General features: G+C 37.4%; 1 protein-coding gene across 1 annotated transcript in view; it reads left to right on the forward strand.

Annotated features, from left to right (window-relative positions):
• The first annotated feature begins 326 nt into the window (after nt 1-326).
• Nucleotides 327-13,954, forward strand: part of epas1b (endothelial PAS domain protein 1b) — a 40,235-nt gene continuing 26,607 nt past the window's right edge. Inside the window, 1 exon segment of the mRNA NM_001350107.2 lies at nt 327-784. Coding sequence (NP_001337036.1) covers nt 759-784 — 26 coding nt within the window. The 5' untranslated portion in view covers nt 327-758.

The following is a 13,954-nucleotide window of genomic DNA, read 5'->3' on the forward strand; positions in this document are numbered from 1 at the left end:
TTAAAAAAAAAAAAAATCTGAATTCTTTACAATGTTTTAAGCAGTATAAAAGAAAAAAAAAAACATAAACAAAATGTAATTAAAATTTGCAGAGGGCAACATGACATTCACAGTACTTTCTGGAATGACCACTAAACGTGTAAATGTATTTTTATCCCCACAGTATGGAACTCTTTGGCGCTAATAGCTGTCAGATTGTGTGTGCATGAAGTGGTGGGCGTGTCTTAGCGAGCAAACTGACCAATCCCGATGCTCTGATTAATCTCCCTGCTGGCAGCCGACCAGCTGAGCGCAGCGCAGTGGTTTCTTGTGTGAGAGTGTGTACGCAGAAGAGGTACAAAGTTCTTCACACTTTCTCAAACCGGTGAAAGCGCGACGTTGTCATTTCAGCGCCAACCGGAATCCTCGGATTTTACCTGTAATTAACTGGGAGGAAGGCTATACGATCCTCGGCAGTGTTCTGAGACTGTATAGTCTCGCTTCCTACCACATTTTAATCCGGAATGGATTTGATGTATTTATTTTTTTTTTAACTAAAAAACAAACCGCCTAACTTTTTTTGTTGTTGTTCTGGGGTTGTTCTTTAGCCTGAACCCGCACACATAGGAGTTATTGTTATTGTTTGTGACTGTCAAAAATATCGACGCGACCGAAGTGCGCGCTTGTGTGTGTGTGTGTGTGTGTGTGTTTGTATGCATGTGAATTTCTGAGAAATTGCTGGAACAGCGAGTGTATGAGGGATTGGTAACTTCTGAAAGATGACAGCCGAGAAAGACAAGAAAAGGTGAGTTGATGAGATTGCCCTGAAACACGCGCTGCGTCTCATGCACTCAGCTATAGAGTCTATTAGAGGTTTATGAACAGCTGCTCGTGCAAGTCTAAATGCTATAGCTTAATGTTCGATATATTGATAGAAAGCGATTGCCTAGGCGCAAATCAGAGACACTACAGTAGAGTGGAAGGATTCGCCTAACAACACCTGCTCCTGCTTCTACACGAACACCTTTTATAATTGTGCTGTGTGTCACCGAAAATAGTTTTCTTAGGCTGTGTAAAACTGATTACTAATTTATATGTGTGCATTCGAGGCTTAATAGTAAATAGTCCCAGTCTTTCACTCTAAATAAAGTTGTGTTGGTCTGTGGGTGTCCTCTTACTGCTCACGCGCCGCAGTGACGCACTAAACTGCTGTCACCTGCATGTTCATATGCATTAATGTCCTTGGTGAGAAATTGAGGGGTAGAAAACAAACAAACAAACAAACAAACAAAACCCCCAAAAGATGAGTTCTATGATTGCTGTGGCGTGGTTGAACTAATGCAGGTCAATTTGTCACTAATGTGTATCACATCAAGCGCCCAGCGATATACATACTGTATGTCCATGTGTCAGTCTTACCTTTATGTTTTGTGTGGTTTTACTATTAAATGGTTGTGCTCGTGATAGTCTTTTGGAAAACCAATATGCGGGTAGAATCTGGCTTTGTATATCAGTTATATTAATGTCTACTCTCCTTATGTGTGGTTTAGAAATTTATATAGCCATATATCAAAATAACACACACACACACACACACACACACACACACACACACACATATATATATATATATATATATATATATATATATATATATATATATATATATATATATATATATATATATATAATGTTTACTTAATGTTATAATTTCATAGTGATTTTAAATCCCATTTAAAAAATAAAAATAATTAAATACCCACCCAATGTAATAATCATATCTGACACAAGTAGAATATCCAATATCAAAGACAGAAAAAATTGTGTACTTCATCCAGTGTATCTGGACAACCCACGGATTTAAAATTATTATGGCTGCATTTCCATGGAGAAAATAATTAATGGAAAATTAATTTATATATATATATATATATATATATATATATATATATATATATATATATATATATATATATAATACATTAAAATGTGTGTATATATATATATATATATATATATATATATATATATATATATAAACATACAAATTTTAATGTTTAAATTTTAAAGTTTTTTCTTCTTGTCATTGATATTGGATATTCTACTTTTTTTCCATTTAAAAATGGGATTTAAAATCCCTATGAAATTGTTACATTATGCAAATTCAGTGCAAATTTGAAAAGTCACTCCACTAAGGTTATTTAAGGGAATGTTGCCCTGTGCCTGTCGTGTCCAGGAGGCCTGTAAATCTTCATGAGAACAGAATAATTTGTACAGGCCACACTTTAATAGTTCGGATTGTCCGGGTTGTTTTGGTGAGAAATCTCAAATCTCAGAAGGTGCACATAACTTCACTCGGAGATGAGCTGCTTGTCACAAACGTTGTAAAGACATCTGCGCTGGTAAATTTCCAGGCAATTTTTGAGCCAAATTCTTTTTTTTCTTTTTTTTCTCAAAACACTCTGCATGATTGTTTACTTCTTCCTAAGACAATTATTCAAAAGTTTTGAAAAAAATAGTGGAGTATCCCTTTAAAGAAAGCACTGAAAGTTTTAGGCTCAACGTGTTTGCGTGTGTGTGTGCTTGGTAGACAAAGCGCCTAAAAGTCTCCTCCGGTCTTGTGACTGGTAGTTCCCTGTATGCTCTGTGTGCCTTTATCAGATCAATCAGAGGGAAACTGAACACAAACATTGGTATTACACTCAAATGAAGAGCATGTATCTTTAGTATCAGGATATTGCAATTCAGAGGGGAATGCGAAAACTGTTGAGCATTTCCTTAAGGGACGGAGGCCGAACTGGAGTGAGTCGGCTTTTGCAACAAATGTGTCAGCCATCTTGGACCTCTAGAGATGTAGGCATGGTGTGGTGGTCTGTGTAATGTATTTGTTGTGAAATCATTTAATAAATTCCATCTTTGAGTTGTTGACTTTCAGTAGAAGAATATTTCTTATACAGAGCTTGTTTTATTATTTTTATTCATGCTTTCACAACAGGCTTTTTGACCATGCATTGAATGAGTTTATTAAATGTGTCACATATTTCAAAGACATAGACACATTAATTATTTTTCTACATATTTTAGTAAAGCATGTCTGATTGTGTGATAATGTAATCTATGATAAGGTTACAATTCTAAACTTACCATTATGCCCATATGAGCTGAAGGAAGTTGTGGGTACACTCTTAGAAAATGGTTAAATCTAGGACTCCAATGGGTATTTCTGTTTGTCCTTGTGATGGATCTCTTAGATGCCAATTGAAAAGGCATCTAAATGTTCAAAGAATAATTGGTAAACCTTCAAGGAAATCTGGCTGTGTGTACAAAGATATCTGTTAAAAAATATATATTTTTGTGTTTGCATCGAGCCGTACACCATAGTGTATACCAATTATACATTAAGATTCAAATTGGACAGCAATATGGGACTGTGAAGTTACACTGTCTTAATTTCTCTGTCGGATATTGTGATGCAGAGGAAGCGAGAGACTTTTCAGCACTCATCTCTGTTAAACTGAGCTCTCAAACCCCTGGCCAAAGGGCAAATGCTGGCTTGCTTCCCAGGGCTCTCATTGCCAGCCCTGCCAGTGCTCTATCCAAGCTCTGTCCCTGCCACCTCAGAGCCTCTCAGTCCTCAGACAGAGATGCCCAGCTTACAGCTCTGCTGAGAACAGATGCCTTCTGTTCTGTCTGTCAGGGTTTACAGGTAATTAGAGGATACACTTTCTACTGACTGAGTGTTAATCGGAGAAACAGAGAGTCAGCTAATGTGACAGGATAGTGATATGGAGTTGTGAGAAGTTGTATCCATGCTTTCTGATCTTGCCATCTGAGCACCATTCAGAAAATCTTCTAATTGATATTTAGTGTCATTGTATTGGTCTCATGTGGGCTGATATTCGAAAGGTGATTGAGATGATTGCTCAGAGCAGAGAATTCTCTCCCAGCTGTCTGATGCTACAAAAATGTGCAGTTTATTGTGACAGGATCTCTGGAGAGAATGTGAATCTAGGCCTCTAAATCCCCACCCTCGGCTAACAGCAGGGGTACATACAAAGCTTTTATTTTGAGAGATTATGCTCTCTTTTTTATCTGTCTTTTTTCGGCCTTCACCTCCTCATATGGCATATTGGTTGGTCTTGACTAGAACTTTGCCTAAGAAACCTGTCTCCTGGTCCTTCCTGTCTGCCAGTCTCCCACTTCCCTTAATTGCAGCATACAGAGTTATCTTGTTTCAGATATACCCAGATAACAAACTGTTTTCTACTGTATGGTTATGTGATCCTTATGTCTCTAGCAGTATGGTTTTTCAGTGTCCACAATGTATTGTACCATTCATCTAAGGTCTCGCCTTTCCATGAGTGTGAGAGGTTGTGCCGATGTTGATTGTTTTGCAGTGTGAGGGAACAAACTGTTCCATGGGATCAGAGATTAGCAGGGTATGCATTTTTTTTGTAGTTTGTGTTTAGTAAGAGGCCAAAATCACAGAAAAACTGCTTACAAGTGAGCGCGGTTGAGGAATTTCAGACTCAGTTGTTTTATAGTTCTTAGAGCCTGAATACTTCTCATAGGTGAAAACGTTATGGATGATCCATCCGATGTGAACAATTACACTTGTACTGTTATGGCTGAAGGGCTCTGTCATGCTGAAATTAAATATAGGGGAAATGTTAAAATAAATGTGCCTCTGTCAAATGTGAAGGCAGTATCAACGAGGAAGTATGGTGAGAGATTCATACTCTGTGCCCATGCCTGGTTGGTTAATTCAGTTTTGTGGATTTCTTCTTGTCTGGCTGCCGTATAGCCCAAAGCGGGGTGCTGCGCATTATGAAAATAGTTGTGTGGCAGAGGAGCAGATGTCCGCTGTGATTTTTTAGCTCCACCCGAGGCTACCTGGAGACATGCAAGCTCTCCGGTGACATTTTGATTAAAAACCCAGAGAGAGAGAGAGAGAGAGAGAGAGAGAGAGAGAGAGAGAGCTCAAGGGTGTAGAGAGGTTAATAATATTGTGATCTGTAACATACATGGATTAGGATGCTTTTCAGGTGTGGTTTACGTTTCTCTGCACTAATGTGTAAAAATGACTGTAAAATCAAAAGCTGTAAAGGGGTAAATTCAAATGATATGAATTACTTTGTATAATCTGTGAATTTTAGCGGTGATTGCATAATTGCAAGGCTCTTTATGGAGCCTGAAACTGTTCTACTAGACTTGAAAAACAATTGTCCCACAGATGCCATTTGGAAAGCTGAACATTTGGAAAGCCTGCGGCAAGTGTGAAAGAATTGGTTTCACTCAAGATAAAGAGGCTGCATCTGAAATATCCACCTGGCTCCTACATTTACTAATAGTAAAGTAGTAACTAACTCTTCAAAAAATGCATCTGTCATTGAGCCTGTGCTTCTGGTCCAGCTTCTCAACATGTATTACAGTTGGTTATAAAAATGTAACTACATTTGTTTTTCCCCTGTTTATTTACCTGTCTTGCATTACCTTCTTTCAATACCTGAGAAAAAAAAGGTCTTCTTTAGGTTAATAAATTGTTAGGAAAAATGGTCAAATCTAGAACCACTAAGGTTTCTTCAGTTGTCCCACAACGGCAAACTTTAAAGGTGTATTATGTAGATCCTTTCAATAATGTTTCCCTATCAGAAAAGTTGCAAAACCTCCCTTTTAGGAGGCGTAAAATACTAAACATACAAGAAGTACTCAAACAACTGTAGAGTTTGGGACAGAGTGTTATGAGCTTAATATTCTAGGTTGGGGCAAGAAACACTTGAGAATGTGCAGTTTTATCTTGCACATATTCAGAGAGAGTCAATTTGATCCATTTTTGTAATGTAATTTACTTATTGTTCTTCCCAAGTATGGAACAGCATGCATGGTATGCACTGGGCATGAGTCATTTGAAGGCAACCTTTTCTCTAGTTATGCACCATTAGTATATTGCACCGGGTTGAAAATAGCATGTTACTGCGTCTGGTTTAGTTTCATAAGACATGGTTTATGTAGCGGTTTCATGCCATACTGTACTTATACCAGTGAGAGATTTGGTGTTGTGTATTGTAATTCATGGCCAACGGAGTTGCACAAAATATCTTATTACTTCATTGACCAGCATGTCAATGGTTATGCGGGAGAGAGAACTGGATTATTTTGCCATTATTGAACCATAAATATTATTATGGATATAATAAATATCAAATATTTTTTTTACTACAGTTATCAGGAGGGCATATATGTCCATCAAAGCATATACAGTATAACAATTACAAACACTGAATGTGCTCAGAAACAGCTTGTTGATCTTCTGTAGATTGAAGGTCATCTCAGAGTTCCAGGAGCGCTTCAGCCAGCATTAGCATGGCTAACATGGCAGAGGGGACACGGGGCTTAATTTAGTCAGCTTTGTAGAAGAGCAAATGACCTACAGTTCATTCATGAGGCTTGTGCGTTTCTTCATGAAACCTAATGTGCAGTGGCTACTTAGGCTATTTGTCTTGCTCTTATTTCCATTTCCTACTGCTCTTTGTGCATGACTTGTGGAAGGACTGTGCATCTGCATTCACCAAACTGGCATAGCTTGCATTGCATTGTGACATGTTGATATATTTCAATCCCATACAACGTAGCTCAGTTTCTCAGAAATGGACCGAGTGGCAGATAAGATAAGAAAAGTCTGTAAACAGCAATAAACTGCTTAATCATTATATTGCTGAAAATGATAGATTAAGTACAACTCCCGTGTAAATTAATGAATCACTCGGCTAACATTAGGTTTAGGTTACAATTTAACAATTAGTGAAACAAAAGTATAGTATTGATGAGATTATACAGTAATAAACTGTAATCCTGCCCCAAATCTTATTTGATGAGTGATTTGATCAATGTCCATCGTAGTGATAGTTATCAGTATAGAAATGGCTGCTGTGTAGAAAGACAGTTCTTAGTCTCAGTTATCTTACTTGGCATCTGTTCATGTGTTCTGTCCCTCAGGTATCTGATGTACTTCACAGATACGCTTCCACTCTTCTAGACATAGAAAATGCACAAGTTCTCATTTGTCCATTATGTAATGACGTGAATGTAAGAATTGTGCCGTGCCCTCAGACTTGTTATTCACATGCAAAAGGAACACATAGAATTACAGATTTGTACATAAAAGATGACAAAATTATACTTTTGTTCTATTCTGTGAAGTCTCTACCTGCAATGTTACGGTCCCTCGGTTTTGAATGCCGATCTTTCTCTTTAAATGAATGTAACAAGTTTCTGTAGGTATGTCTGTGTTCTGATAAACATTGTGTAATGTAGGATAAAGGTTGCTTTAAAGGAGTCTGAGCAGTGTTTGTTCAGATGAGTCATTCCTGGTTGTGGTGTGAACTTGCTGAAGTCTTAAGCCCAAAGTATACTTCACTTTTTGCGGGTACGCTAGGAACAGAGTACAGTATGCATGACGCAAATTCACATCAGCAGAGTATGTGCGTACTGTACAGCCCAAAGTGTACTTCACTTTTTCTGTGTGCACAGGGTGTACATGCGCACTTAATTCTGTTGCACTATTTTGTTGTTCCACAAGGTGGCAACAGTGACCTGGGGCCGTTGATTCTTAAGGTAGTCGAAGTAAAAATGGAATAAACAGAAGAGACGGAAACGAGTGCAAGTTAGAACAACAATGGATGGCTACATGGATGAGAGATTGTGTGAGGAGGTTAGAAAGTACTCGATTTGTATAATTCTTCATTGTTGTCGTCCTTCACACCAAGAGACCTGCTTTGCTGCTCTGTACTGACTCTTGTAGACCAGGATGTGTAGTGCAAGTTGTCGAATTGCGCATGTGTCGGCCACCTGTATACGTGTACATGTCAAATGGAGTATACTTTGAAAGGTTATGCATACGACTGTGAGCATATGCTAGCGTATGCATAAAAACATGAAGTATACTTTCACCTGCTGCGATTATATTACCTCAGCCAATGCTTTAGGTCATGAGAGTTCACAAAAATTAACTGTTTTTAAAAAAATTTTTATTTAGTCCTCTGAGATATGTAGTCTCTATCACTTAGTTTTACACATTTGGCCCATTTTCAGACCTCATTCTCATTCCCTTATGTGTTTTCTTTTCATCACCCCTGAACATTTTGGAACACGTTGGAACATTCTTTTTTTTCTTTTTCTTTCGGTACGTGCATGTGCGTGCATTCTGCAAGTAGAGGAATCACTTGGTTTAGTGTAGAAGGTCAAAGGGAGGTGGATCACAATGTTTTAAGATCATCAGCATAAAACTCAGATGAAAATGCTGAGTGTTATTATACCCTGAAAAATCTCACACATGAAAAGCATATATTAACACACATACAAACACATCCATACACATACATCAGTCCCTCCAGGATTTCGCGATTTTGCGTTTACATAAATGAACGCATAAGCAAACAAACTGCAATATTCAGAGGAGCTTGCAATTTATCACAATTACCACAGCTTTTCAGCAGATTTGGACCAAGAAGTGTCATGTGATCACATGTCATCAGAACATGCATTCAGCCAATGCCCTCTTAGATTCATGTGTGTTGAATATAAGTACAGCTAAAAGGTCTCATTTACCAACAGACATCACTGCAAACCAATTTCATGCAACTGCAATTTCGCCAATTCAAATAGTTTTCAGCAAAAAAAAAAAAAAAAGCACAAGAAACTCAGCATGTTGCATCGCAAATTTTGAAAAAAGCTACAGCAAAATCAAGCATTTTTGGCCACAACAATCACATACTAAAAAACCTCTGCGAACTCCTGTACGAATAGATACATGCAAATCCCACACCTGAAAAGCATACAGAAAGCAGAAGTTTTATTACATTTAATTTCATCATTGTTCATTTTAATGTTAATAGTTGATATTTTGCATGTAAGCTACATATGACATATGTAAGCTACATAAGTATGAATAAGGTAACATTGTTTGGTTTGGCCATGATAGAAAACTTATTTTCCCTGTAACAGAATACGGAATCAGTGTGATTTTTTTAACTGCAAAAATGTTCCCAGAAGTTACTAACAAAATGAGAAAGATACAAATAAGCCTTTTCTACAAATCACAAATGGAATGCTGCTAGAATTTGTCTCTGACTAAAATACTGAGCAACTGGAACAGATACGTGTGTAGGCATTTTTTTAAAATGCAATATTGTTTTAATATTGCAAACTATGATTAGTCAGCTCTAAGTCAGCACATTCCTAATAGAGGCCAGAGCAACACTAGAGTTTAATGTGCTTGAATTGAACAAATGTAGGGATTATCATGAGAGGCTCTGTTTTGGCTCACTGCCATTTTGCTGCATGGTCATAGGAAAAGGTATATTAATATTAGTTATCCCAGAGAATGAAAGGGTCTTTGATAAAGACCTCAAAACACTAATGTTCCATCCAAAAGAAGTAATGTACATACTCAAACAGCTTCAAATCTACTTTTATACCTGTTGTTTAAAGATGAATTAGGATTGGCTGACATTTTGGTTAATGTGTCATGTGTTTTGGTGATTGCTCGCTTGTAATACATATTTGAACTGACACAGGTCACAGGGGCATTACAGGTGCAGTAGGTGTTGCTTTGCATTTTTAATGCCATAAAGCTCCTCCTGTAATGCATTTTCACTGGGGTTCAGTTTCCCATGATTCATTCAATTCCAGTTAAACTGTAGCTGGCTCAGTCAGGTGATCAGGTCTGGCCTTGCAGGAGATGGAATAGGGCCAGAGTAATTTAGGGAGTTATTCTTCTCATAAAACCAATTTGTGTCATACCGCAGAAGTTGAGTGATGGGAAGACATTATGGCAGTAATTTTGGGGGGAAATGTCTAGAGACATCTCACTTACCCAACACTTGATGTTTCTGGTAACTCAGTTGTGTGACTACAGTAGGACATCATCCCAACCGTTCATCACTGCAAAATAAAGATGTTATTGAGACATCAAGTCAATTTCTACCACATTGGCCCAGTGGTGCAGAGGGAAGCGTTGCCCCCTCACAGCTTAAGTGTGCTTGGTTTGACCTGAGCTTGGGTTGCATTTTGTATGAAGTTTTGCATGTTTTCTCTGGGTTCATGTGGGTTTCCTCTGGGGTCTCTGGTTTCCTCCCACCTCCCAAAAACATGCAAGTAGGCAGATTGGATATGCTAACTTGCCTACAGGTGTAAATGTGTGTGCATGGCACACTGCAATAGACTGGCATTCCATCCAGGGTGAAATCTCCCACCTTGCATGAAGTATTCCTGGGATAGGCTCCAGATCCCCCACAAACCCTGGCCAAGATAAAGTGGTATTGAAGATGGTTGAATGAACTTGAAACGAACATTTTCCAGTATGTGGGAACCACTTTGATGTAGCTCAAACTACACCATGATCCCATGCACTAGCCTGCTGCTTCTTTAACATAAACACAGTTTTTAATTTAGAAGTGTTTCTATTTTCATTACTGTTTGCACTGTTAAAGGTGCAAGTCAAAAGAAAATAGGGGTTGCCTCTTGGCAACAGGTGATCGTTGCTGCTGCTGTGCTTGTGTGTGTGTGTGTGTGTGTGTGTGTGTGTGTGTGTGTGTATGCCCCTGTACATCTGCTTGTATAGTATATAATGGATATAAAACGTCTACACACTCTTGTAAAATGGCAGGTTTTTGTTAAGTAAAAGATGACATTAAGATAAATCATGTCCAGTCTTTTCTCACCCTTAATTTGTAATTGCAAAGTGTACAAATAAAGTGAAAAACCGTCAGAAACTTTTATAGGTGGGGAAAAAAGAAAAATAAAGAAACTTAATGTTTTTTGTGAGAAAGGGCTTCCATCTAGCCACCCTACCCCATAGCCCAGACATGTGAAGAATACAAGAGATTGTTGTCACAGGCAGAGAGTAATCAGTACTCAGTCAGGTATTCCTGCAGCTCCTTAAATGTTGCCGTTGATCTCTTGGCAGCCTCCCTGGTAAGTTTTTGTCGTGTCCTTTTATAGATTTTAGAGGGACTTCCTGTTCTTGGTGATGTCACTGTGGCGCTACATTTTCTCCACTATTGATGATGGCCTACACAGTGTTCCATGGTACATTGAATTCTTTGGAAATATTTTTTACCCCTCTCCTGATCGATGCCTTTCGATAGTGAGGCCATATACAGGCTTTGTCAGCTCTTTGCAGACCATGGCTTCAGCAGGTATTTATTTGGGGTTAATCGGAATAATTTCATTGATGACAGATGTATGATAATTACTTTTGAACATGGGATTGAATGTGATTGGTTCATTCTGAACACAGCCACTTCCCAAATATGTGTGCACACTTTTGCAACAAGGTTATTGTACCTTTTTTTAAAATTTTTTCCTGTTTTTCCTTAAAATGTTTCTGATTGTTTTTCACTTAATTTTTATACATTGTAATTTCAGATTGTGACCGGGAAAAGTTCTGACATGATTTATTTTGGTTTAATTTTTAATTTAAAACAACTTCCTATTTCAACAAGGATGTGTAGACTTATATATATATATATATATATATATATATATATATATATATTGGGCTGCAGCTAGCGATCATTTTCATAATCAATCAGTTGGCCGATGTTTCGATTAATCGGATTGGGGTGGGGTTGGGGGCAAACTTCAGACTAAAACTGTTTGTCCAATTATATAAGACTGAAAAGAACCCAATACACACACACACACACACACACACACACACCAGAATATATATTGTTCATTCAGGACTGTAGTTTAATTCTGGGCTTTTTGTGCATCCATAAAAAAGAATGCATAAATACTTATATATAATATAAACTAATATATAAGTTTATATAATATAATAGTATTTATGCATTACTTTTTATAAAAGGTAACGTTGATAAACAGTAAATTGAAGAAAGTCAGTGTCAGTGACTCTAAGTCTAAAGCTAGCGGCGTCGCATGACGGCGTCGTCATACGTGTGTATGATGTCATGCGCCATCGACTAGGAAGTGGCTTATACTTCCGGTTAGTAAAAAAAATCCGCTAGTGATCTATTTGAGACAATATTACCTTTCTAAAATTCATATACTAGGCGGTAGAGTTCACGGTGCATAGTGCAAGTGTATAGTACTTCATTTAGGACACAACTTTAGTATTTACTCTCCGAAGCGTGTTTTCGGAACAGAAGTAATGTAATGAGTAAACGTACCCCGTGCTGCGTGTAGACCAACTAATCAATAATGAGATTGGTTGACAATTATTTTCATAATCGATTATTATCAATTTTATTGATTAGTTGTTGCCACTCTACTATATTTTGACTTTTTTATATGTGTGTATGCAAGTGAGTGGATGTCATATCATCACTCAGCCCAAACCTTCAAACTATATGTTTTTTTGGTTGATTCATGTTGAAAGATGCATGACACAAGTGCCAAGTTTCCCCTCTTCACTTTTCTCATCGCTGAGGTTTATCATTATTTCACTGTGTGCATAGCACACAAATGCGTTTATACTGTAGGTATAGTAAATACAGTCTTTAATATTTTTATATATTTATTTTTTATAATACTTATAATATGTATAATACTTTATATACTCCATATACAGTGAGGTCCGAAAGTCTGAGACCACTTTGAAAATCTGGAATTTTTCTTTTTCCATTTACAACTGGAAATAAACAGGTTTTTATCATTTTAAAATATTTTAAACAAAAAAAAAAGTAAATGCTCAATAGCTTGAATATTTAATATTCAAGATTCCACACTATTTCTAGGTCCCTATTTAAATGGAAGCAAATTTGTGATATTGACTGTGTTAACTGCTTTGTGCAAAATGTTACATTTTCCTCATGCCTAATCTAGATGTGTTTGATCTAAAACAAATTATAAGATTTTACACAAACTTGTGGAGTCCATGCCAGCTCGAGTGCACAACTGTCATTAAAGCAAAAAGGGGACATACGTCCTATGCAACTCTGAAATTCATGTAAATATTTAAAACATTCTACTTTTCACTCAAGTTACTGTCAATAATATCATTTGTAATAAAAATGGATGTATTAAATTAGTATTGGATGCAGAAGAGTATTTCTGTGCTAATGACTGTTTTCAGTATGTGGGAGTGCAGCGGATGCATTCTGAAATGTGCAGCATTTATTTATACAGCATTTATCCTGTAAATGTCTGACCTAGGCTTAGTTCTTAAAGAATAGCCCTCTTTTGCTTACATTCCCTTATGGACCCTTTTTTAAGATTGATTATATTGTTTGTGCTGTTGACAAAAAAAAAAATGCATTGTAATGTGGGACAATGCTCCACTGGATAGTGAGTCCACGGTTCAGGCTGAAGTTTGTGTTTAGTCACACAAATAGGGTTTTGTTTTCATTGGCTGAAGCATTTGTAGAGCAAATATAACTTTTTGGGGGCAAAGTATATACATCAAAGGGTATCTCTATGTCTTTTCTTCTGCATGCGCATGCGAATGTGTGTGCCAGTGTGTGCCCGTGTGTGCCCGTGTGTGTGTGTGTGTGTGTGTGTGTGTGTGTGTGTGTGTGTGTGTTCACCACCTGCTGTACACTGGCTAAGTCTCACTTGCTGGGTTGTACGGCTGAGCTGAATGAGAATTGGGAATGATCTGGCTTTCAGATTTTCATGGTATTTGTGCTTCTGAAAGAGTGTTTTTATTTGATATCATTACAAAAACCACAGGCAATGCAATTCTAGTTATATGATGTGCTAAGTGTTACGTTTGTGATCTGGCTGTGTTGATCTAGATGATCTTGATGTTAACAAGAAACCTCAGACTTTGGACATTGACCTGCTTTTAAAGAGGATATGTATGAGACACAGGAAGTGTTTTCAGACCTGGGCGTATGCTATTACCCTCTATATCACACGGACATTCTCATTGCCCTCTATTTTAATGTACTCTTAAAAAGCCAACAAAAGCCTTAATATAAACAGTAATAAGGTTATTGTTGAATGCTAC

The sequence above is a fragment of the Ictalurus punctatus genome, chromosome 3 (genome assembly GCF_001660625.3).
Source record: "Ictalurus punctatus breed USDA103 chromosome 3, Coco_2.0, whole genome shotgun sequence".
In the NCBI taxonomy this organism is placed as follows: domain Eukaryota; kingdom Metazoa; phylum Chordata; class Actinopteri; order Siluriformes; family Ictaluridae; genus Ictalurus; species Ictalurus punctatus.